Source organism: Halichoerus grypus, chromosome 5, assembly GCF_964656455.1.
Source record: "Halichoerus grypus chromosome 5, mHalGry1.hap1.1, whole genome shotgun sequence".
NCBI lineage: Eukaryota > Metazoa > Chordata > Mammalia > Carnivora > Phocidae > Halichoerus > Halichoerus grypus.
Genome location: NC_135716.1, coordinates 112,326,738 through 112,351,518, shown reverse-complemented (window position 1 = coordinate 112,351,518; position 24,781 = coordinate 112,326,738). Strand labels below are relative to the sequence as shown.

The following is a 24,781-nucleotide window of genomic DNA, read 5'->3' as shown; positions in this document are numbered from 1 at the left end:
AGAGATACTCCAGAGGTTGAATAAACTTGGACTTATTAATTTGGTGGTGGGAAGCCAAAGAGGAGTCGAGTTAGATTTCCAGATTTCTGGCTTGGGCAGTTAAAAGGTGGTGGTTATCCAGGTCCAAAGAGAATGCTGGAAGCAGCACTGGGGTATGTGGAGATCCAAATACTATTATTTCCCATTCCTTGCTTCTAGGAGGTTGACCGAAAGGCCAGGAATGGATGCAGGGGCTGACACCCACTTCTGGGCTGCCCACATTTTTCCGAGAACAGTGACAGCCCCTGCTGAACATTTCTTCTGGTCTATCCATTCTTTCCCTCTGCTCTACTGAGTTAGGGTTTTCTCTTAGCCTCTTCACTCCCGACCCCTCACCAACACAGTTGGAACAGACGATCAATTTAGGAGAAAGTCACAAGGAAAAAGTTACATCAACCTGAGGATAAAATTTAATGACAACCAAACAAGACATGCATTAATAAATTGATATATATCATTTTTATTATGCACAGATAAAGGACTTAAAACTGTGGTTATCAAAACTATACATCTAAGCATGTTCATAAAATTGCCAACACATTGAACAGAGAAAAGAATACAACAGGGGTGTTCAAACTGGCCACAGGGATTTTAAGGGTACTCTTTTTACCCTGATAGATGAAAAACAGCAACAAAATCAGGCTCACTCAGGAAAAACCAGAAGAGAGAAGTATTGTATTTGGAAACTGATAATAGTCCTTTTTAGAAAAACATCTGTCCGTTTCATGAACAACCCCCAGATAAAACAAACAGGAAAAGGGTCACACACACACAAGTCACCCAACAAAATGTGCTCTGTTAACACACCCAGCAGTACGAGCATCACTCACACCATGAGGTAGTTACAGTACGAAAAGAGTGGCACGCGTGTGCGCACCCCACACACCCACAACCATGCCCACTACAAAACACTCACAGAAAATGGGTTTACAATCTTATTACAGACAAGGAAAAGACCATTTTCATTTGTTTGTATAGAAAATGCTATAGAAACAGCTCAGACAGATGTCTCTGACTCTTAAAATACAGAGTAATTGCTGGTAAACACATCACGAAAAGCTAGAGGGCATTACACAGACCCTCTGCCTTGGGAGTTTAGAGCATTTCAACAATAGCTTTAGCTTGAACAACAAACAAAACCAAATGGTCTCTGTGAATAGGGTGTAGCCTGCTGAAGTAACGAAAGACTTTGTAGACAGAAGCATTTAACTGGAATATAACAACAGTTTTAAAGAAACTCGCAGAACTTGTTATAAAGTATAGCTTGTATTTTGTATTGAAACTGTGAAGTATGAAGCGATTGGAAATGTAATAAGAAGCTAGGGAGACAACACTTTCTTTAGAAACATTTTTTAGAGACATTTCTGAGATACCTAATGACATTCACTCTCCAATTAACGTGGGATCAGGTTTATCAACACAGATTTCTTGATCTGAATAATACTTCTGACAGTAAGACCTAAACAAATAAAAGGTGATGTTTTTTCTTTTCTTTCTTTTAAAATCTTTTGGTTTGCATCCATAAATTTGTAAATTAATTTTAAATTATTTATAAAATCACTGGCAATGTAGCATATCTCTCAAAAATATACATTTAAATATAATCACGAAAGGCTTTAACCCTGCCCATCTGAAGATTTGGATCTTTTAATACCTCTTAATAGCTAATTTTCTTTTTAATAGGATGGAAATGGTTTTTTAAACAGCAAAGAACTGATCAAAAGAATTCACAGTAACTGAAATTAAACATTTCATATGGAGTAATTTAAATTTATCGAAAACACTTAAATATATCTTTATACACAAATTTTTGTAGTAAAATATAGCTATAAGTGACTTAAAGACTCTAGTCTTCCTTGAAGACATCTTTAAACTTTTTTATACATAGAATATGCTAAAACAATACATTCTGCTGAAGGTTAGGCAAAGCGCATTATTTTCAAACACAGGTAGCATCATCTAATTCCTCCATTCTGATACCCTTGTGTTAAAAAGTTAACTGAAGGAAATAAATTCTCTAATCTCATATCTTCATTTGTATGTGGAAATCTGCAAAATTTTCAAGAAATCAATGTAGATAGCCTCGAAATCGTAGCTCTCAAGTAATCTGTTTTGGTTCATATTATCCAGATTGAGTATCCACACTTCTCAAATCAGAGTATTACCCTATGAGTGGGTAATATATCTGTCCTATCAGTGACTAGTATGATCTATCAGTATCCTATCAATGACTCTCAGTATCTCCACCTACTTGTGGTGTACCTTTTAGACACTGCCTTCAGGTCTTGGGTGTCATCAACATTTTCTACTTAGGGTTCCATTCAGTGAACTAGGCACAACTTCCTTATTTTAAGGGCGGCGAGATTTGTTTATGAATATTTTGGGGTAGAATCTAGCCTTTTCTGTTTGTAGGTTTCTGAGTCATTTTGGGGAGAATTCTGGAAAAAGGTTAATATTTACCTGCAATGAAGCTATCCTCAGTAGTAAATGAATTGGCATGGAAATTTCCCTCTGGCAGTCTTTTTTTTTTTTTTTTTAACACAGAGGTATCAGTTGAGCTTATTTTAGCTGCAAAGTGGCATCATATTATTCCATTTTAATGAAATCCACCTCAAATCCTTTTTGAGTTTGGAAAACATTTAAGGCAAGAGAACTAAAGCAGTCCTAAATGAGTGCCCTTTTCCAGATCTCAGCACTTTCTTGGCAGACTTGGTGACACTGTTCAGATAACCAACCGGAATCCAACAGGATCTGCTGTGCATTTGCACGAACAAGAGCTTCGCTTTGTACAAAAGGGTCTATTAAAAAGGTTGACATGTTTTGAGTGGAAACACGAATTCTCCCAAATACATTTGAGAGTAAGTTCCAACTCGGAGGCATAGGGCATCTTAAAAAGGGGAATGAATTCTCTCTTTTTTAACTGAGAAAACGAATGTGCCAGATGACACAGTCTATACCTGTCCTTGCATATACGTTACTGTGCAAATTCCTCTTCTACTTTAAAATTAAATTTGCCCCCATTTATGCATTAGTTTTTCCGAACACAAGGTCATAAATGGGCACAAATCTGCAGTCCCAGACTTTGGCCATTTTCAATTTCTATCTACTTATAAAGAAATACAAAATTTGCATTAAGACATTTTTGCAGTCGGTGTGCGAGTGCGGGAGAAGGGGGAAGCTGATAAGGTCATCAGCTCGGGTTTTGGCCCAGGGCACCAGAAAGGAATGTTGCTGTGATGTGTGTCAGGATGCAGTCCCCGAGGGCAGCACCCGTCAAGCCGAGAACATCAGCCCCTAGAGGGTGTGACAGCAAAGTGAGAAGTGTGCATCCAGAAGGTGCAGATTAGACGTGGAGGAACACACTTAGAAAATCCTGAAGTACTCCTGTCGTCTTACATCTTGGTTCAGTTACCCAAGAACCTTCGGCCGTATCTCCTCCCGGGTCCTACTGCCTGCTTCTTATCCTCTTACCGACTCCTCGCGTCAGGATAAATCTCAGGGCCCCACCGACTCCTCGCGTCAGGATAAATCTCAGGGCCCCAATTTACGGATAGTCTCACCTGGACAAAGCAGCATTTTGAAAACTGGCATGTGTTTCACATTGAAAGCCCCCAAGCCTGTGCGGGGCTGGTGGAGAAGGCCGCCACCTCGGCTTTCTCGCGTGAGTTCTAGTGCGCTACGGAAGTCCAGGGGTCACACGGGGGTTAGCCCTGGGGGGGGGGGGGGACGAATACGACAGGTGGTCTCGGCATGGAAATCACTCCCTCTTCGCAGGGGCGCGGCGACGCCGTCCTCCGAGGCCCCGGGCTGCGCTGGCGGCTCCCCGGCTAGGCGGCGCTGCTGCTGGAGCAGGGCGTGCTCTGCGTGCTGCCGATGCTGGGCGCCGCGCTGCTGTTCTCCGAGGCCGGCGGCGACGTGGGCACTTGCTGCCTGCCCGCCGTCTCCCCTGCGGGGAAGGAAGAAAAGGGACAAAGGAAGACGCGTGTGGCGTGTGTGCATCCCTGACCGGACCGTTCCCCGTCCGCCCGTTTCATCCGCTGTTTCTCTGGGCGCCACGGGCGGAAGCAAGCCGACCGGGCCTCCCACAGAAAGGCCTTCGGTGTGTTGGTGTTTTTAAAGCCTCTTGCTTGGCGAGAAGAGAAGGGTTTTCAAGCTGACTGATGGGCAGTTTTAGCGACTAAGACCCGACAGAGGCCACTGAAGCCTCCGGATCTCGGTGCCTCGGCCCCGTGAAGAAGCCACCACCACGTGCACTGTGTGCACTACGCAGTGTGTGCTCTGGGGCCCTGGACTCAGGAAACACCGCCGGCCTCTTCGCACGGAGAGGTCTGCAGGGTGACACGTTTACACCGTAGCGACAGAGGCCTGGCCGCTCACGGGGCCTTCTTCTGAATCGACTTGCTCAAAATGGGGGTGGTGAGCCTCGACTTTGCTGGGGCTGTAGCAGAGAGAGCTGTGTGCCCCAAGCCCACAACTCACCTGAGAAATGGACTCTAGGGCAAGCCTGCTCCCAGAAAAATCTTTGCGGGGAAGGAGCTGAGCTGATCGCACGCGGGGAGCGCGGTTGCCAGAGAACCACCTCCTCCATCCTGCAGTTCGCTGGGGGTGCAGCGAGAATATCTCCTAACACGTGAAGCATCCCACTTTTCATGACACATCCCACTGCATTTTAACGAAGCCCATTCCTTGTGCCAAATGTGCAGTGCTTTGGAGGAGGAGGAACCCCTGGGGTCACACACATGGTTTGCATTTAGCACTGCAAAAGGCCCTAGAGCGAAGTCTTTTCTTCAGCGAAAATGGTCTCAGGGCGGCCCTCAAAAAATGGCTCTGTGTAGGGAAAAGTGATCAGCGCTCCAACGAAAAACACTGCACGTTCTCTGAAAAGTCACAGCATAAACTTAATAAACTTCTGGTCAGCGGTCTCCTGGCGCTCCTCCTCCCCCAATGTGGGAAGCCCCAGAGGGCCAGGTCTCTTGATGAATGAGCCTCCTCTTTCCTGTCATGCTGAAATACACAGCTATCAGCCAGAGAGATAAGCAACCCTCTGGCCGCTTCATTAAAACAAAACTCACAGAGCAAAGGCTCTACGCTTCAAGGGCAGGATCTTAGCCCGTTACTTCCATTCCCTTGCTGGGGCCCCTCAAAAGACTCTGCCAAAAAAGCAGCTCTGCGAAATGTAGAACCGGCTCGTGCCCTAGCGTCTGGTTACAGCTTTCCCTGTCACCCATTTCATAAACCACACAACTACCACACACATGCTGGCATCAACCTCATGGCATTTATATGCTCGCTGCATTATTTGTCCCGTGCTGGATTTCCTCTGATTATCTTTTCTTCTGGGATTGGTGGGATAGAGAGGGGATAGGGGGTCAATATGCCTCAGAGGCAGAGAAACTGTGTTTTCACTCTTCTTGGGTTTTTTTTTTTTTTTTTTTTTTAGGCAATCTATATTTTGGCCCCTCCCCAGCATTGCCCTCTACCCTGCATGGATGTATGTAATAAAAGATGGGGAAATTTCCCTTATTGACTGACTTTTCTGCCAGAAATTCACTTTCCCCAGAGTGGGAGCATATTTCTAGAAGGAAATCAAATCTCTTAGCTATTCTGATGTCAAAAACCAAACCAAAACAAAAACCCAGAAACAAAAAAAACCAAAAGCCTACAGAGACCTGAACGACTCGTGATATATTTTTAAAAAGTCAGCTCCCTTAAACCCACATGTTGATCCACACCCAGCTGGATCCTTATGTTATCAATTAGAAGGACGAATGTGGCTGTGCATGAAGCACATTTTAAAAACATCTTTTCCCCATTTAAATAGAGGATATACCAGAAAAGCAGGAGGAATCGACACTTCACCTCTCCTTTTGGCTCACCTGGACTTCATTTGTGCAGCCTGATAGCAGCTAAAGCAAGATGGCCTTGCCTCATTTGTCGACAATGAACAAGCGTCTCATCCAGACCTGGACATGTGCTTGATTATTCTGAGTCAGGAAAGGTGCCAGTTCTACTCCCTGCCCAGGAAGTCTGAATATTTGCTTTCTGATGTCTATTTGCCAAATACAATTTGTTGCCATGTCAGTTTATTTTAATCAGTGCCTATTAAAAAGGTCTTTCAACTTCCAGTTTTGGAAACTCTGGTGCTAATGCAAAACACTGTCCAAAATGAAAGCTCAAAACAAAGAAGCCCCCTATACTCAAGACTGCAGGATGCGTTTCACCATGGTGTACAAGTCAATTTAACCTAATAATCTACTGACTTTGAAACAGCATTATATGCTGACAGATGGTAGCTACACTTGCGGTGAACGTTGCAGAATGTATAAACTTGAGGAATCACTATGTTGGACACCTGCAACATGTAACACTGTGTGGCAACTACACTTCAGGGGAAAAAATTAGGAAAAAAAATCATCTCCTGACTTTGAGCCAATAATGTGCCAAGCCAAGGAGAATCTTCATCTGAGAATCTGCCCAGAAATACGGAAAATACCCTCTTCTACCGTGGTGGCTGTTTTCACATGTAAGACATCAGATTTCTCAATATAACCAAGTTATTAAAAACTTTTACCTTCTCAGAAATTAAGACAAAGTTTTTTGTTGTCTGATGGAGGTGGTGCTACAGAAAAAGTCACCATGAGAAACAAAGTTTAATGTGCAGACACTTCTGCTTAACAAGCCAATGGAGTTCCCCTGGGTTTTCTGAGCTGGGCCCTTTGGTTTTCTGCTATCACGGTGACCTCTCATTTCTTGGAGCACTGACTTTCTCTAACACATCCCTTGGGTGACAAACACAACCACCCTTCTTCTGGAGAAGATGGGCAGCGAGGACCACAGGACTAAGCAGAGTAGCCCCACTTAGCAAATATAAGGAGTCCAAGGAAGGATCCTTGCTGCTCATAAACATCACAGTTGGCCATCAGAAGAAATGTGTTCAGTCTTCACACTTTGCTCCTAAAATTTCACACCCCACTGAGGAAGAGAGATGTGGGGAGGAAGGGTAGTAAGGGAAGAGGCATTTGGAGGAGGGTGTGTTAGAACTAATTTGACCCAGCTCACATATTCGCCTGTGGCTGAGCTGAGCTATTGCCAAAGATGCTTTCAGAAACAGAAAAATATATTTCTTAAGGGATAATGTTTTATTTCTTTTGCTTGGCATGGAGTTGTCCAAATCTGATTTCCTGCCACCTTTGGCAGTCTACTTTACAACTGGATTCTTATCTCTGTGTCTTTCAGCATGGCAGGTCGTGGGGAAGAAACTTTATCACAGAAAGATGTGAATAACACAGAGAGGCTCTATGGGGAAACAACAACAGAAGAATTTTAAAGAAAGGTGAGAGGAATCTCAAACATTTAGCCCAAAGGAGAAAGTTTGCAAATATCACCCAAAGAGGATTATTATAAAGAAGAGCAGACAGCTGTTCTTTATCTCTCTTGAGGGCAGAACATGAGGAAATGAGTTTAAATGGTAGCAAAAAGGATTTAGGTCACAGAGAAAAGAACTTGCTGATTGTGGGGATTGGTTAGTTATAAGGGGAATTTATGGAATCTCTTTCTTGGAAGATACTTAAGCACCGGATTGAAAACCATATGCCTGGGGGTGATTTAGATTTACTATTACTTGATGCTGGAAAGAAAAAGATACTGTCCGCTAGGCCAATGTGTTGTTTGCAATTATGTACCAATCAATGTCTCAATCTCTTGATATCTTAACTGTAATTATTTTACAAGCTTACTCCTGTAAGGAGAGTGAACTAGACTACCATTAGTTTATAGAAATTTTCAATCACTATTTATCATTTTCAAAAATTGTCCCTCCCTACTTTCTGAGCTAAAAGACTTTCCTTCTGCAGGCAAACTCAGCAGGAGGGGTAAATTTGATGTTGTTATAATTTATGAGGAAAGGGGGAAATATTCCAAGGCAGGAATGAGTGAATGAATGAATTTATTTTTAAGATTTTATTTTTTTGACAGAGAGACAGAGAGCACAAGCAGAGGGAGAGGGAGAAAGAAGCAGGCTCCCCGCTGAGCAGGGAGCCCGATGTGGGGCTCGATCCCAGGACCCTGGGATCATGACCTGAGCCGAAGGCAGACACTTAACAGAAAGAGCCAACCAGGCGTCCTGCAAGGCAGGACTTTAAGACCTTTCAGAATAGGGCACCTGGGTGGCTCAGTCGTTAAGCATCTGCCTTTGGCTCGGGTCATGATCCCAGGGTCCTGGGATCGAGTCCCACATCGGGCTCCCTGCTCGGCGGGAAGCCTGCTTCTCCCTCTCCCACTCCCCCCTGCTTGTGTTCCTGCTCTCACTAACTCTCTGTCAAATAAATAAATAAAATCTTTAAAAAAAAAAAAAGACCTTTCAGAATATCCTATCGCTTTCTTTCTATATTCCTGCAGTATGGCCAACCTATTTGCACCTGCATTTTGGTTTTCTATGGCTATCTTACTTTATTTTTTATTTTTAAAAAGATTTTTATTTTAAGGAATCTCTATACCCAAATGTGGGGCTCCAACTTACGACCCCGAGATCGAGTCACCTGCTCTACCACCTGAGCTGGCCAGGCGCCCTGTAGCTATCTTACTTTTTTGTTTGTTTGTTTTGTTTTCCTTTAGAATTATTTTATTAAGTCATAAATGTACAACAGCTTCTTAACTCTACACACGGTGGATCCTGCCGTCTTTATGGTTGCACCTGGGTTCCCACCTGGATCTTTCTGATCGCCGGGACTGAGTCTCTTGCCCCCTACTTTAGTCATATCTGTCTTGCTGCTCCTCTCTTCACCTGGACTAAACTTGGGAGCCTGAAGAAACTTCAGATTTCTAGAAACATAGGAAGCCCCCACAGATTCTCCTAATTAAAAGCTCTTATCTGACTCAGGTAAACCTAAGGATGTGCTTGACTTCTGCTTTAAGAACACATAGTATGGGGGCGCCTGGGTGGCTCAGTCAGTTGAGCATCTGCCTTCAGCTTGGGTCGTGATCCTGGGGTCCTGGGATCGAGTCCCGCATCGGGCTCCTTGCTCAGCAGGGTGCCTGCTTCTCCCCCTCTCTCTGCTGCTCCCCCTGCTTGTGCTCTCTCTCTCTCAAATAAATAAATAAAATTAAAAAAAAAAACCACACAGTTGGTTCAATTCAGGATTGCTGAATAGAAGCCTGAGGGATTAGGAAAGGCACACCTAATTCAAGACCTCAGCATTTTATTTTGCTCTGTGAAATGCAGCATTCCTTCCACTCTTAGATTTTTCTCTGCCTACACATCTGAGAAACCTTCAGTATCTTACATTTTTGGAGGACTTGGGAGTTCAGGAGACCTTTCACATGCATTCCTGCTTAAGCGTTCTTACTGCCAACAATCCTGGGGAATAGGAATCAGGTTTATGTTTACTAAAAGGAAATGTGGTTAATATACCTGGCTCAGGTAACAAGGCTAGCAGTGGAACTAGAGCTTCAAGTCCAAGGGTTGCACAGATACACGTGGAGGGCGGCCTCCCCCCAGGACCCCCTTCTTTTTCCCTCTTCCTCTCTTCTTCCTCTTATTATCATCAGATAAAAAGATGTACATTCAGATAATTTGAGTACATTCTGTTCAGGGGCCATAAGGCAAGTTAAAGTAAAGATAAATGATGACAACATCTAACCCATCCTCCTGCATGGATTTGTTTGCAAAAGGAAAGTGTTTTAGCTTGGAGAATGGGGAGGCACAACTTTAGAAACTGATAAACAGCAGCTGAAAACTTCTCTCAACTAAAAATAGTCTAGTTCACTCTTCTTACAGGGTGAGCTACTGAAATCATTACAATTAGGGTATCAAGAGACCGGGACATTAACTGGTACAGAATCGCAACCTACACACAGGCCTGGAGGAAAATCTCACCAAACTTAAAAGGCATAAACCTGCAAGAAAGAAGAAGAGGAAGAGGAAGGGGAAGAGGAGGAAGAGGAGGAGGAGGAGGAGGAGAAGAGGAGGAGGAGGAAGAGGAGGAAGAGGAGGAAGAGGAGGAAGAGGAGGAAGAGGAAGAGGAAGAAGAAGAAGAAGAAGAAGAAAAATAGGAATGGAGACAACAGCAGTAAAATATTGGAAACTGGTGAAGAAATGGGTGAGTGACCTAGCAGATTTAAGAGAGCCAGAACCTATGCCAACAGTAAGAAAAGCTGAGAAACAACCAAGGTATAACCCAGAACCCTCAAAAACTCAAGAAATGGTGGCATCAGATACCCCAAAAGAGAGGGTAAACATGGGGCTGCAAGCACTGGGGTTGGCTGACTTCCGTATAAGTAGCAGTGAGATTTCCCTAAATCCCCTTCTTTACTCTGTGTGGTGGGCCCCTGCCCCTCTTCAGCCCCGGAGGAAAACAGGAAGTTTACTCTCCAGAAGATGAAACGGAGAGTCTGACCAACACCAGGACAGCTGAGAGCAGAGAACCCAGCTGAAAGAGGACCCCCAGAACACTGACAGCCAGATCTACACCCTCGAGAAAGAAAACAGGAAAACCTGTTTTACTGAAAACCTGATGAGCTCAAGAGGAAAGATCCAAAGATGTGTTATCAGGAGTTCTTCCGATAAAAGGCCCAGCCAGATCACCCTAAGGGAAGTTCACAAGCAATATGTCCCATCCACAAGCTCAGAACTTACTCATTCTTAGATAATCCTATTTTAGTCTTCTCAGAGAGATAAGATATTATACTCATGAGATAAAAATAGGATATATATTTTTGATTCATAGGAAAATATTTTGGAATTTAAAGATTTGAATACGGTATTTAAAAATTCAGTAGGAAACTGGGGCGCCTGGGGTGGCTCAGTCAGTTAAGCATCTGCCTTCAGCTCAGGTCATGATCGAGTCCTGGGATCGAGTCTTGCGTCAGGCTCCCTGCTCAGTGGGGAGCCTGTTTCTCCCTCTGCCTGCTGTTCCCCCTGCTTGTGCTCTCTCCAACCCCTCTGACAAATAAATAAATAAAATATTTTAAAAATAAAAAATAAATAATAAATAAAAATTCAGTAGGAAACTAAAAGATAAAGATGAAGAAATCTCTTAGAAATTAAGGGAAAAAGTGGAAAACAGAAAAGAAAGGAAAATTAGGTGATCGTTCAAAAGGTTCTTTTTACCCTGAGATCATGACTTGAGCCAAAATCAAGAGTAGGATGCTTAACTGACTGAGCCACCCAGGTGCCCCAAGAGATTCAATTCTAAAATGATTTCTAGAATGAGAGAACACAGAAAATAGGAGAAAACAAATAATTCTAAAAATGTTAATGCTCAAGGACATGAGTTTCTAGACTGAAAGGACTCGGTTAATGCCTGGCATAATGTATGAAAATACACCTAAATCAAGGACTGTTGTAAAATTTCTTCCAGAAAAAACCAAACCAAACCAAACCAAAACAACAACAACAACAACAACAACAAACAGGCCAGGAATCTGAATGGCTTTGAGTTTCCCAAAAGCAATCTTCAGAGCTAAAGGTCAATGAAGAGTGCTTCTAAAATTCTGAAGGAAAATTATTTATGACCTAAAATTCTATACTTTGCCAAACTATCTACCATGTGTTTGTATAAACTGAAGATATTTTCAGATATGCAAGGTGTGACAAACATTTACTTCTTACATACCTTTTCAACGAAGAAGGAGGAAAACATGGGATAGATGATACAAGCCATTCAAAACTCCAAAGTGCAGGCAACCCCCAGAATGGTGGTGAAAGAATATAAGAAGATAGCAGTGTCCAAACAGAGAGGGTGACCAGTTCAGACAGGAACGGGTAAGAAGGCTCCAGGAAAGATTTAGTGAAGGAAATGAATCAGAAGAAGCTCTGTTGTCTGAATGTGTTAAGAGAAAATTGAGTCCACTGGCAGAGAGTCAACAGATGAATTAGTGAGAAGTATACAGAAAACTAAGCTCATGTGTGTGCGGGGGGAGATGATCATTAATTCTAGGGAAAATTAAAAGTCATGCAGGAATGGGGCGCCTAGGTAGCTTAGTTGGTTAAGCGTCCAACTCTTGGTTTTAGCTCGGGTCATGGTCTCGGGGTCGTGAGATTGGGCCCCACATTGGGCTCCACACTGGGTGTGGAGCCTGCTTGGGATTCCCTCTTTCCGTCTGCACACTGCCCCTCATAGCCCCACTTGCATGTTCTCTCTCTCTCTCTAAAAGAAAAAAAATCATGCAGAAGGAACAATAATATATTACATAGCTAAATTGTGATTAGCATTTAGGTAGTCATAGTAATGTAAACAGTAAATACTGATCTACCCCAAATTTCAGTATAATTCTGTTAGGAGGATGGTGGAGATAGGGGGGCAATTAGGGGCATGAATGTATAATTGGGGCACAGGGATGAAAAGGAAGTAAATTCTCATTTTCCAGTGTAGGAGGTGGACAGAAAAGGCCTAAAAGTGATAAGAAGTGGCGATATTATACTCCTATTATTTCGACTTATGGATTAATGTCCAAAATAATCAGCTAAGAGTCAAAAATGGTGCTCTGAGGAGCAAGAAAAGGGAGTGGGGCAGTAGGGGACTCATGTCCTTCATAACATGAACAATAGTTCTTATAGAACTATTTCAGCCTTTAAACTATGTGCGGGTACTACTGTGATAAGGCTAGAAAGTTTTACTAAAAAATAAAAGTAAATACTTTTGCCCCTCACCTCAAAAAAACCTTCATGGACTACAGATTTGGGACTCTTGAACTAGTACGGCTCTCAGGAGCATCAAGATTCCACGGTTCCTTTCTAGCACCATTTCCATTCCACCTGCTCCTTCTCTTTCGCACCATCTCAGTAGAGAAAGCTAAGTTTCAGGAATGGAGTTTTCCAAACAGGGTTAATATGGCCTTAAGGAAGTATCCCTTATGGTGCCCAAAGCTATGGTATGAAAAAGGAGGGATCCAGCTTTCTTAGACTAACACACATTACAGGTATGTAAATAGATAACCCCAATTCAAACATGTGACTTGGTTTTGTGCTCTGTGTTCAGAAGGAACAGAAAGCGTAATCGAAGAGAATCTGTCTAAATTAAGGATTGTTTCTGACACAGAGGCAGATGCTGCTCGAACCCCAAATTATGCCATATAAGGTCTGAGTTCCACAGCTTAGATTACTGCAGAAATTGAACGCACTGAGTCTGTGTTTGTATACACACTTCTCTCCACTGGCTACTCCATTATGATCTTTCTTCATCTAAACTTGCCGCTTAGCTGATCCAGATACGAAACCGGAGGAGTTCTGGACAGGATAGTACCACTGGGGTCTGAAGCGAGCCTTCTTCACACTCATGTGATGTTGGCTTCCCTTAGGAGTCTTTAAAATGAACCAGAGGCTACGTCTGTTAGTAAAAAGTCATTCTGAAGCTTTATCACATGTGATGCTAGAAGGGTTAGAGCCCAAATGACAGTGTCTATAAATCTTTTAACTTCCAAATCAGCGTAATTTATATTGCTGGAAACCATAACAGGAAGGGTTTTGGGGTTTTGTTTTTCTTTCATCTATTTCCAAGCCTATTTCTATATTAACAAAATGTAAAAACTCCTCCCCTTCAGTCTCTGGTTTGTGGGGGAAGGGAGAAGAAACAATAAACTTGGGAATTTAATGAGCAGAGCAATAAAGGCTTTTTATCAGGTTTGTGAGCTTGGCTGTGCACGAGAGTCGGGGATTATCAGAGTGAGTTCAGTGGGGTGTGTGCCAAGAGCAAGGGCTATGCGGTAGCTGGACCTGGCTTCCTGGCCCTACCTGGCCTGAGATGAACTCTCAGGGTTTGAGGGTGTAGCTCAATGGCCAAGGCTAGTCAGGGCTCAGCAGGCACATGTTAAGCCCATATAAAATCCTCAGGGCTACAGAGTCTTCTTGGCATAGTTTCAAGTTCATTCCCAACATACAGCAGAAGCTGCCAACAGCCCTAGAACCTCCTAGCCACGCAGGACATGGGGAAAGATTGTGAGAAACGGCTAGTGTGCGATCTGAATGTGTCCATATTCCCGTGACAAAGTATTTATTCTAAAATGCTACTCCGCTAAAAGCTGTCCCTTCTGGTGCTTTGTATGAGGCGTTCACAAGGAAGACTATTCCTAACTCGATTCACAGTGGTTTGTATATCCTCAGAATCATTACATGTAAGGTTAAGAGTCGTATTTTCTCTCTCACATGAAATATACCTCCCTCAAACATCACTGACTAGGAACAAGAATCTGAGGACTCAAAGCCCCACTATTACACTCTCCTCAACTTTTGCTTTGGACTGTGTGACTTCCCCAAGCTAGGCACAAAAGGATTCGTTCTGCCACAATCTAAAATGACTCAGTTGGAGGATGCAGTATTTGAAGGGAAAATTCTGGTAAGGATTAAGATATGACTTCTCAAAATGCCCTTCCGTACTTCTCCTCCCTTTAAAGCAGTCTTCTTTTCAGATTGTCTGGTTGAATGGCGCAAGGTAAGGCCAAAGATGAAGGCATTCATTGGTTCAGTGGAAAATTAATGAAATTCTAAACAGAAAGGCTGAACCTGCCACGGCCTCTGACTGATAAATCAAGCACAATTTACCTGGGTTCACAGTGTAAACTGCAAGGATCCAAGGACATAGAAGCCCAGCTAGCTCACTAGACATACCCCCAAATGCGTATCTTTCTTGGCTATATCTATCTGCACGGAAACTAAGAAGTAACATAAGGGCAGTCCATTTGTTTCTTCCCCACTGCACTAGACCCCCCTTGCCAGGCCTGCCCTCTGTACTGGGGTCAGAACAGGTTCTCTGCTCAGGCCAGAAGGTTTCAACCTTGGGATTGAGGGGAAGGGGCAAGAGAAGGGTGCGGGGGCACATCAGAATTTTGGGGGAAGAGGAACATAGTTTGAAAACAAAGTGCTTTGTTTCACCATTTTTATTTGTTTGCAATTCATGAAAATATATTTTAAAAAAATTTAAATAACTTTACAGAAGAAAGACATGAGACTTTTATGCTTATCAAAGAGCACATAGCGGGGCGCCTGGGTGGCTCAGTTGGTTAAGCGTCTACCTTCAGCTCAGGCCATGATTCCAGGGTCCTGGGATTGAGCCCTGCATCGGGCTCCCTGCTCAGTGGGAAGCCTGCTTCTCCCTCTGCCTGCCACTCCCCCTGCTTGTGCTCTCTCTCTCTCTGACAAATAAATAAAATCTTAAAAAAAAAGAGGACATGGCATGGGTTTTAAAAGGGTCAAGAAATTCTGGTTGAAGTCATTGAGATCGGGGACTCTGGAGGACAGTGCTCAGCCTCTTGGCAAATATGGTAATAAAATCTTAGCTTCCTTTTTCACTTCCTGCCCATTCATACGTCTGTACTGAAGTCTTGAGCATTGAGGGAAGGGTTTATATTTCCATTTTGTCTACATCAATTTTCTTTAATTAAACCCTAACCACAAAATAGCTTTATTAGTAGCTAACCTTCACCAACATCTCAATTGCAATTAGCATAGTGTAAACATTCCTTTTCTAACGGTGCTTAAAGCAAATAATATTTTTGCAAAACCCAACTGATGCCAAATATGTCCATGTGCAAACTGTGGGAATGACCTTTCTCTCTCGTTCATTATTATTCCATCCACTCATCCGTGTCACGAAACACTGAAATGTCTGCTGTGTGGCAGACACATAGGACACACACCAACTAATATTCGATGGTCACACTCACCTGTGTGAGAATAGATGTACCACAGGGCCCCCGTCAGGAGCGCTCCGATCACAAACGCCGCAAACGCAATGCCCATCACGGTGAGGGTGTCCAGACCGTGGAAAACTGCTATAAGGAAGGGAAGCCAGTACATACTTTCAGTGAGTCTGCACCAGATGTTGCAATTTTGTATTTGTTTCACAAGCACTGTCAAGAAGGCTGGGCACGGACTAAGAAAATGAGGACAAAATGAGAATCCCAACCAAATGCAATGTCTTTAAAACTTGCACATTTTTTTTCCTCAAAAGAAAAATGAAATGATCAGATTTCCAAGACAGCCTCAGGTTGCATCCTCAGTTTGAAGATGCTTTGGAAAATGAAGTGAGCTCCCATTATCGAAATGTGGTGCATTGCTTCTTATTCATCAAACACTTCCAACAACGAGACAAGAAAACACACAGAAAACACATTTCAAATAATCTACAAATACATTTTCACGGACATTTATAGGTATGAGAGGTAACAGGAAGATAGGGGGTGGACAAGGAGGAAACATAAGGTAAGGATCAACTATTCCTATAGATTCTAACGTTTCGCTGGTCCCCTCAGATCAAACCCTCCATCCTAACAATTCTGTATTGTGTCATTTAAAACAACCTACTTTTTAACACTCTTCTAACCGTGATCTTTCTATGAGGGGGACGGAAATACTTCTCAATGTGGAGTTATGTCAGTTTTATGGTCAGCAAAACATATAAATAGAACCAATTGTTCCTCCACTTGGCAAAGATGTTTATATTTGAAATTAATTCCAGGCCACAGAAATAGAACATTTCCTTTCATTTAAGAGAACTACCTTCTATGAATCACTTATAAGAAGTTAAAATCAGCTTCCAAGAGACAGGGTTTTCAGTTGAATAAAATTTCTAGGGTGTCTATTTTTTAAAATGTAAATTTAGGGTGTAGGATCTCCCTACTATCTCAATCCCATTTCTATGTTCCTCTTGAGTCAGAAGCAACTCCGGCTGATCTCTATGTAAATTAAATCTCTTTGCCTTTCATCTTACTTCAGTGTAAAATATCTGGTTGTATGGACAAATGTGACACCCCCCTCCCCACCTCCGAGCAGCCCCAGAACTTGTAAGGGCTCAGGAAAAGTATGCCATGCTGCCAAAGATTTTGGAATTTTGGAATTTCCAAGTCCTGATGGCTACTTTTCTAGCCATATGCCCTTTGGTGTGTCAACTTCTGGAAATGGGGATAGCATTGCTTCACCTGCCGAAGGCAGGGAGTAAACAAAAGGAGTTTGTAGAAGGTTTGGGGATCCTGAGGAAGGAATATGAACTGGGAAGAACTCTGGCGGTTAAGACGAACCAAACCATACACTCCACTTAATTTAGTCTGTAGGTATTAAAAGATGATTTGCCTTTTTATGCTTACAGATGCAAAAATGGGGCACCACTGAAAGTTTTGAGGAAAACTCCTCTGAAATTCTAAAAATGGAGATGTCATTTATGAAAATCAGGCTGGGTCAGTATGAAAGAAATATATCCACATGTGTCTCTTTGTGGGTTTATGATACTCTTTCGTGATATTGTTGAAGTAAGACACTTAATTGTAACGGTGTAGTGCTTTGCATAAAGGAACTCGCCAGACTGTTATGTGTATGAGGTGAGCCATGGAGACTAACCTAGAGAGTTGTAGGAAAGAATAAAGCATAGATTCTCCCCACAAGGCAACAGCATCTAGAAGAGCTATGGGTGCAAAGCCAGAAAGCCCAGGTTATAGTCCTGCCTGAATGCCAATTATAACCACGGGTAAGTCACCGGAATATTTTTTGGTCAGAATTTTCTTCCGTATGGTGACAAAATTGGCTCAGACAAATCCCAATGCATCATTCTGTAGTAGTTGGTCTCTTCTCTTTTTTTTCTTACAAGTCCCCCCTCCTCCCCTTTCCTTGCACACCCCCACTGGACTAGAGATCGTCTCAAAGAGACAGCAACTAGTTCCCTTAGCACTACTTCCCTGAGCAGGTAACTACTATCGATGACAAGTAAAGCAAACCACTCCCATAGCTGTGATTTATTGGTTTTAGATCACAACTGGTATAAGTATACAAATAATGAACTCTCTCTAAAGCTAAGTAAGTTACTACCTTCCCATTAAGGCCACACATGCCAGTGGGTCCACAAATTCACATTTAAAAGTGGCAGACAGGAAAAAAGAAAGAGGATGAAGGAAAGACAGAGGAAAGGAAAAAGTATGAGATTATGAAAAAAAGGGGGAGACAGGGAATGAGAGCAGAGGTCTTCTTATCAAAACTCAAAGTTTGCCAAATGCTCTATAACCAACTCATTCTTATAAAAAGCCCAAGAGGCTTCCTTTCGAAATAGATGCATAAAGACTTACGTGGAGAAATTGGACTCGGTTCCTTAATGCTTGGACCTGTTTCTGAAAAAAAAAAAAAAAAATGATGATGCATTCCACAGAGAAACCAAGTTTTAAGCAAAAGTTCATCACAATCTCAGCAGAGATTGACACTTTCCTATTGGTTAATACTCTGTGAAATCTTTGTCAGTTATCCTCTTTAGATGTCAAAACTGTAACATGGGCTACTCAGAAATGTTAAGCATTGTACTTTGTCAACAATCAATTGTACAGGCTCTCCAATCTGAAGAAAACTTGAAGGCAAACTTAAGGAATTTGAGTCTGACAGCATGTATGTGTGTGTGTACACCTTTATATTTATTTACAAGAGGATTCAATACCTTTAAATACCATATTTCTCCAGTGTATTCATGATGTTTTTCCACTTTCAAAAAATTCTTTTAACGTACACAAGTTTTGTGGGGTGCCTGGGTGGCTCAGTGGGTTAAGCATCCGACTCTTGGTTTCGGCTCAGATCATCTCAGGGTCGTGAGATCGAGCCCTGCATGAGGCTCCATGCTCAACTCAGCAGAGTCTGCTTGGATTCTCTCTCCCTCTGCCTCTTCCTCTCTCTCTTCCTCTCTCTCTCTCACTCAAATAAATAAGTAAATAAACAAATAAGTAAATAAATAAGATCTTTGAAAAAATGTACATAAGTTTTGTAAAAGTGTCCTTATTCTTCTTTCCTTAATGCTATTATCCCATAGTTCAGCTCCTTTTTTAAAAAATAAGAATTTAGGGGTGCCTGGGTGGCCCAGATGGCTAAGCATCTGCTTTTGGCTCAGGTCATGATCTCGGGCTTGGGATCAACTCCCATGTCCGGCTCCCTGCTCAGCAGGGAGTCTGCTTCTCCCTCTTCCTCTGCCTCTCCCCCTGCTCATGCTCTCTCTCTCTCTCTGTCTCAAATGAATAAAAAATTCTTTAAAAAAAACAAGAATTTATTTATTTATTTATTTATTTATTTATTTATTTATTTATTTATTTATCTAAGCGAGCGATAGAGCACGCGCCCACACACAGGGGGAGGGGCAGAGGGGGAAGGAGAGGGACAAGCAGACTCTGTGCTGAGTGGAGCCTGACGGGCAATCTCACAATCATGACCTGAGCCAAAACTAAGAGTTGGATGCAACTGAGCCACCCAGGTGCCACTCAGCATCTTTTCATCATACATCTGCATTATTACAGAGCTTTCCTAACTGGTCTCCTTGTTTCCACCCACTGCCCCTGCTCCTGCCCCAAATATTTCCTCCTCCATATTTTCCCCTCGGAGTGAATTTTCCAGAGCCCAGAGTTGATTATGTTATTGACCTGATTAAATTGCTCCATGACTTCCTGCACTCATAGGAAAAAAAATCTAAACTCCAGCCTGGCACACAAAAGTTCTGCCTTCCTTCTCTACCAACCTGTTGCTAGCCTCCTTTCCTAATGGGCCCTTCACCCATGCTGGGCTCCTCATACTTACTTAAGCTCCCCAAATTCTCTATGCTGCTCTGATCATCATACTTTTGCAAGCCATCCCCTGAAATACCCTCCTCCCTCAGACCTGCTTTGTTGGTATGTTCACTGGGAGGCTTTCTCTGACTCTCCCTCCAACCTCCACCCCAGCAGGGCCAGTCTCTACCCACGTGGCTTATTCCACCCCTCAGTTGTCCTACATATACTCCATCACATTGTAATTCTCTAGATTCTTTTCTGCCTGGAGGGCAGGGTCTAGTTCTTACTCATCTGGACATCCCAGGGCTCAGCCTAGCATGGAACAGGCCTGCCAGAAATCGGTGAAGGATGACTAGAATGTTGACAATGGAGACAACAGAGGGAGCTGGGAACAAGGCTATACAACAGTGCTTGAATGCTTTGACATTTCTATAATGCTTTCGTGTTCAAATCTCATTTGAGTTTCACACCAGCCCTGTGAGAGAGGCAGAAAAAGAATTCTTATCACTATTTTACAAACGAGCATCCTGAGACTCTGCTATCATGTGACTTGCCCAAGGTCACAGCTGGAAAGCATCAGGGCAGGGGCTGAACCCAAATTCCAGATTCTGCTTCAGAGGCTACATGACTGGGGAGTGTTGCTCTGTCCTTAGCAGGGGAGCACTGATTAAGAAGCTACTTGTGACTCAGAGTGAGAACAGCACAAACGGGGGGGGGGGGGGGGGGGGCGGCAGAGTGGCTGTATCATGGCCCAACACTTATTTTTGTATGGCTTGTGAACTAAGAGTACATTCTGTATTTCTAAGTGACTGGAAAAAAAACCCCAAAGAATAAAATTTTATGACATATGAAAAGTATGTGAAAGTCAAACCTATTCCATAAATAAATTCCATAAATAAAGTTTTCTTTGAACATAACCACACACATCATTTGTATATTGTCCATGCCTACAATGCTGTAGGAGCAGCCCGGAATTGTCAGGGCAGGCACTGTGCGAGGAACAGACCCGAAACACTCACCAGCTGGCCCTTCCCAGAAAAAGTGTGCTGCGTCCTGGGACACACTCTGCCCCTGCCCTTTCGAGTGGCAAGTGGTGAGTGTTTAGTGCGTCTCTTTTCGTCTCCATTTTCATTCAGTGAAGAAGGAACACATACCTTGTGTTGGAATCCACAGTGGAGCAAAAGAAATTGTGAAAAACTGACCAAACCAGCAGCATTTGAGGTCATGTTTATAAAAATAAAGAAGCTACATAGGATTGTAAATTCTCAGGATTAACCACCTCAGCTGGGCTGCCTACATTCCTGCAGCATGGGGTGCTCGGGTCCAGCTCTAGGGGAAGGAATGCTACGGGATGAAGCAAAGCCACCACAATGGAATGGTGCCCCCCAGAGTTGTGCAACGTGGTGGCGCAGGTTGTAAATAAAATTACTAAAATTAAAATAACTGAAAGCTTTTAAGAAAATCTTTTTTTTTTTTTTTTTAAGAAAATATATTTCAGTATGCATAACACTCACCAACTACAAAATAACACAAGAAACTGTCTCCAGTGGGTTTGGTCCCATCAGCCTAGTGGCAGAGATAAAATAATGATGGTGATGCCTTCCATTTATACATGTGTGTAGTGTTTTACAACTGACAAAAAGCCTTCGCTTAGATTTTCTCATTTTAAACTCACGAGAACCCTATGAAGTAGGGGTATCTAACCACAAAATTCTACTTCCAAGAAGCAGTGGTTGGATTCACTGAACTAAGTCCAAAGGCATTTAAAGGTCTCTATAGTGTTCACCATGTGAGAAATATACACACTTCTGGGAAGAGTTCCATCCAATCAACCACCCATGGCTGAACTTTGTCACTCAGAATCTCTAAGTGGTTTTAAATAATGACTCTCCCTTAAGGAGACCTCACATGTGAGAATGTGGGTTTTAGAGCAAGGCCTCTGTGATGGATGGCATTGTTTTAAAATTCTTAATGGACTTATGCTATGATCTAATCCTTCTCCCCCACCCCAAATAGGGGACTTCTCTCAGCGCTAAATAGAAACAGTTGTTGCTTATTTCCCCTGGGTGAAGTTCCTCCATAAACAATAACAAGTACAAGCTGCAGCACTAAGGTTATAGGATTTTATCCTCTTTTTTGTTCCAAAAATTCCCAATAACCCCTGTGTATGACTAAAGGAGTCTGATCTCCACCGGAACCCTATAATCGAGCTGGCATGCTGAAAGGAAAACAGGGGAACACAGCAATATTTACTTTTGGTTTAAGGGTAAAATTGTAAGAAAGGAACCCTTGCTATTGCTGCAAAGAGAATGTTAACAACAGAGATTTATTTGCAGAAAGAACAAACTATAATCAACATTCTGAATTAAATCTCTTCATATACTCTTGAGCAAATTTCGGTGTGCCTCTAGAACCAAATTTCCCTCCTCAGATGGTTAGGCATGGTTTTCACAGATGGGATATTTCTGGGGTTATGCATGAGTAACTGACCACAGCTTTCAGCTTCCAGCTTTCAATTCAGTTCTCCTAAACATGGTAGGATCAAGCAGGCCCGCAGGGAAACAAGGTGCGTACTCGGTACCCACATCTATTGGTGTTTGGCAAAGAGGGAGAGATAGGGAGATGAAGAGAGGCCTCTGTGCAGATCTCTTTTAACATACAGTTTTTATTAACTTCACTGTAAACAATCCCCTTCTCTGGGTTCTTTCAATATTTATGGCATTCACTGCAATTGCCTGGTCACTTATCTGCACCCTTCCACTTGATCAGTGGTTCTTATCTAGGGTGATTTTTGCCCCCCCCCCCCCACACCCCACCAGGACATTTGGAAATGTCTGGAGACATTTGGGGTTGTCACAATGGGTAGTGGAGGGGTTGGCTATGGGCATCTAGTGGGTAGGGGCCAAGGATGCTATTCAAAATCCTACAATGCACAGGATAGCCCTCTACAACAGAGTTACCCAGCTCAAAAGCATCAACAGAGTCAAGGTTGTGAACCCCTGCCTGACACTGTAAAGTCCTTACAGACAGGGTCATGTGTTTACTGTATGCCTGGCATATAACAGGTACCAATAAACATTTTTTGGAATAGCCCTAATTGTCATCTATATCTTATTACTGTGTACATCTCCCCAAAACCAAACTTCATGCTGCTTTCAGGGTAGTCTTCCTAAATGATCTGATCATTGGTTCCTTACCCAAGAGCTTTTTTTTTTTTAAGATTTTATTTTTTCTAAGTAATCTCCACACCCAACGTGGGGCTCAAACCCACAACCCTGAGATCAAGAGTTGCATGCTCCACCAACTAGCCAGTCAGGCACCCCAATCTTTTGGTGGTTCTTAACTTTTAGAGGTGCATACTGGAATATTTATGGATGAGATGAAATGTCTGGATTTCCTTCAAAACAATCTAGGGACAGAAAGTGATAAAACAAGTTTGGCCATAAATGGGTAGTTGTTGAAACGAGAAGGAGGATTCATGGGACTTCATTCTACTATTCTATTTTTGTATATAGTTGAGATATATATATATATATATTCCAAAGTAAAAAGTCCCTATGATACCTCTCTCCCTTGGATGAAGACTGAATGACTTAGTCTGTCCATTAGGCATTTCTACCATCTTTCTCCTCAGCTTCTCCTCATCTCTACCTCAGCCTGAGGACAAAACCTGGCTGGGTGCATTAGAGTATTTTTGTTCTGGAAAAATCAAATGTGTTCCAAAAAGTAATGCCTCTCTTGGATTAACTTCCAACTGACGTTCACAACTTTCCTTTTCATTCCCCGTCCACCCCTACTCTCCCCAAAAACCTAGTTTGGCTGAGAGGTTAAGAGGAAGGAAAGGAAATTAATATTTACTGAGTGCCCATGATATGCCAGGTGCTGTCCTGAGCACACTTATTTTTGAAAAGTTATGTAGTGGAAATTCAGTATTTTGAACATTTAACTTGCTAAGAATTACATGTCGTACATAAATCATGGCCTATTTGGGAATGATGTTTATTGTTCTTTCTCACTCACTTTTTTATATGTGCCCTAAATTTCAGAAAAATGATAACTTTTCCCTTTCACCGTTCTCAAAAAATTATCATTGACGTGGTATAGCCATTTTTATTGTGTAAGCCCTACTGTTCTCAAATGCCACAAAAATGGTCACAGCATCCAAAGCAAACCGCACTAACATGCCTATACTTCAAAATATTTCAGAAAATATGGCAGGATGGCACTACCTCAACTATTTTAATTGTTTTGCCATAAACCATAATGTGCATAAAGTATTCATGTTTTCTGGGCTTTTTTTGTGAGTTACAATTCAAAGTCACAGAACTTCTAAATTTTAAGACTCTCTTAAACAGCTTCCATGTTTCCCAACATCTTACCCTCTGGAGAACAGACTTTTTTCCTAAAATTCTTCATCTTTTCAGTTCACAGTCAATTAGAGTATTTGGGTATGAACTTGAACACCAATGTGATATGTATGGCATGAAAAGGAGAAGGAAGTGGGAAGAGGATGTCAAGAGATAGATGTCAATGTTGCTTGTAGTTTATTAAAAACTAGAATCAACCTCCACCTAGCATAAGGCAAAGGGTTTAGAAAGGCACAAACTCTGGAATCAAAGTGCCTGGATTTGAATCCCAGATCCACCATTTATTTATATGTGGTGTGACCTTGGTCAAGTTACTTATTCTTGCTCTATACTTGCCTCACAGAAGGGCTATGAGGATTAAATACGAGGATCCACACAAAGCATTTAGCACAGAGCCTTGTACCAAGTAAATGCTCAGTAAATGTGAGATAATCATTGTTGTCATTTCTATGACTATCACCACCACCAGCACCGTCATCTACTGTTGAAAGTTTTAGCAGCAAAAGAATGTTAACCCAGTGCTGGTTCCCAAGGGACTGAGATGGTGGTTCCGTGCTGCAGAGGCTCGGGCCAGTTCCATTAAAAATGGTGGCCCAGAGGAGGGACCCAGAGTTATTTAGTCTTGGCCTATTCTCTCTGTCCACAGAAGGAAGAAACACCACCTGAAATGTGTCCACACCATTGGTATTGGGAGCTACAGAGCAGCTCTCTGCTTGGCTGTGAAGCCAATAACCAGAGACTTTATCTGCTGTTGCCCCAGAAAACCCAAGTGTTGAAAAATAAGATGGACCAAATGACCATGGAGACCTGGAACTTTGGCACAGCCTTCAAAGAGTATCTGTGTGGTTAAAAGAGGACAGTGAGGGCGCCTGGGTGGC

General features: G+C 42.6%; 1 protein-coding gene across 8 annotated transcripts in view; it reads right to left on the bottom strand.

Moving 5' to 3' along the window:
• Positions 1 to 471: 471 nt before the first annotated feature.
• Positions 472 to 24,781, bottom strand: part of TGFBR3 (transforming growth factor beta receptor 3) — a 197,995-nt gene continuing 173,685 nt past the window's right edge. For 5 of the 8 annotated variants that reach the window (XM_078072771.1, XM_078072767.1, XM_078072766.1 and 2 more), the window contains 3 exons: positions 18,085 to 18,126; positions 15,697 to 15,804; positions 472 to 3,985 (listed from right to left, as the gene is read on the bottom strand). In XM_078072771.1, the coding sequence (XP_077928897.1) occupies positions 3,867 to 3,985; positions 15,697 to 15,804; positions 18,085 to 18,126 (269 nt within the window). In that variant the 3' untranslated portion in view covers positions 472 to 3,866. The remainder of the gene's footprint in view (positions 3,986 to 15,696; positions 15,805 to 18,084; positions 18,127 to 24,781) is intronic. The other 3 variants (XM_078072769.1, XM_078072770.1, XM_078072768.1) reach the window with 3 other exon arrangements.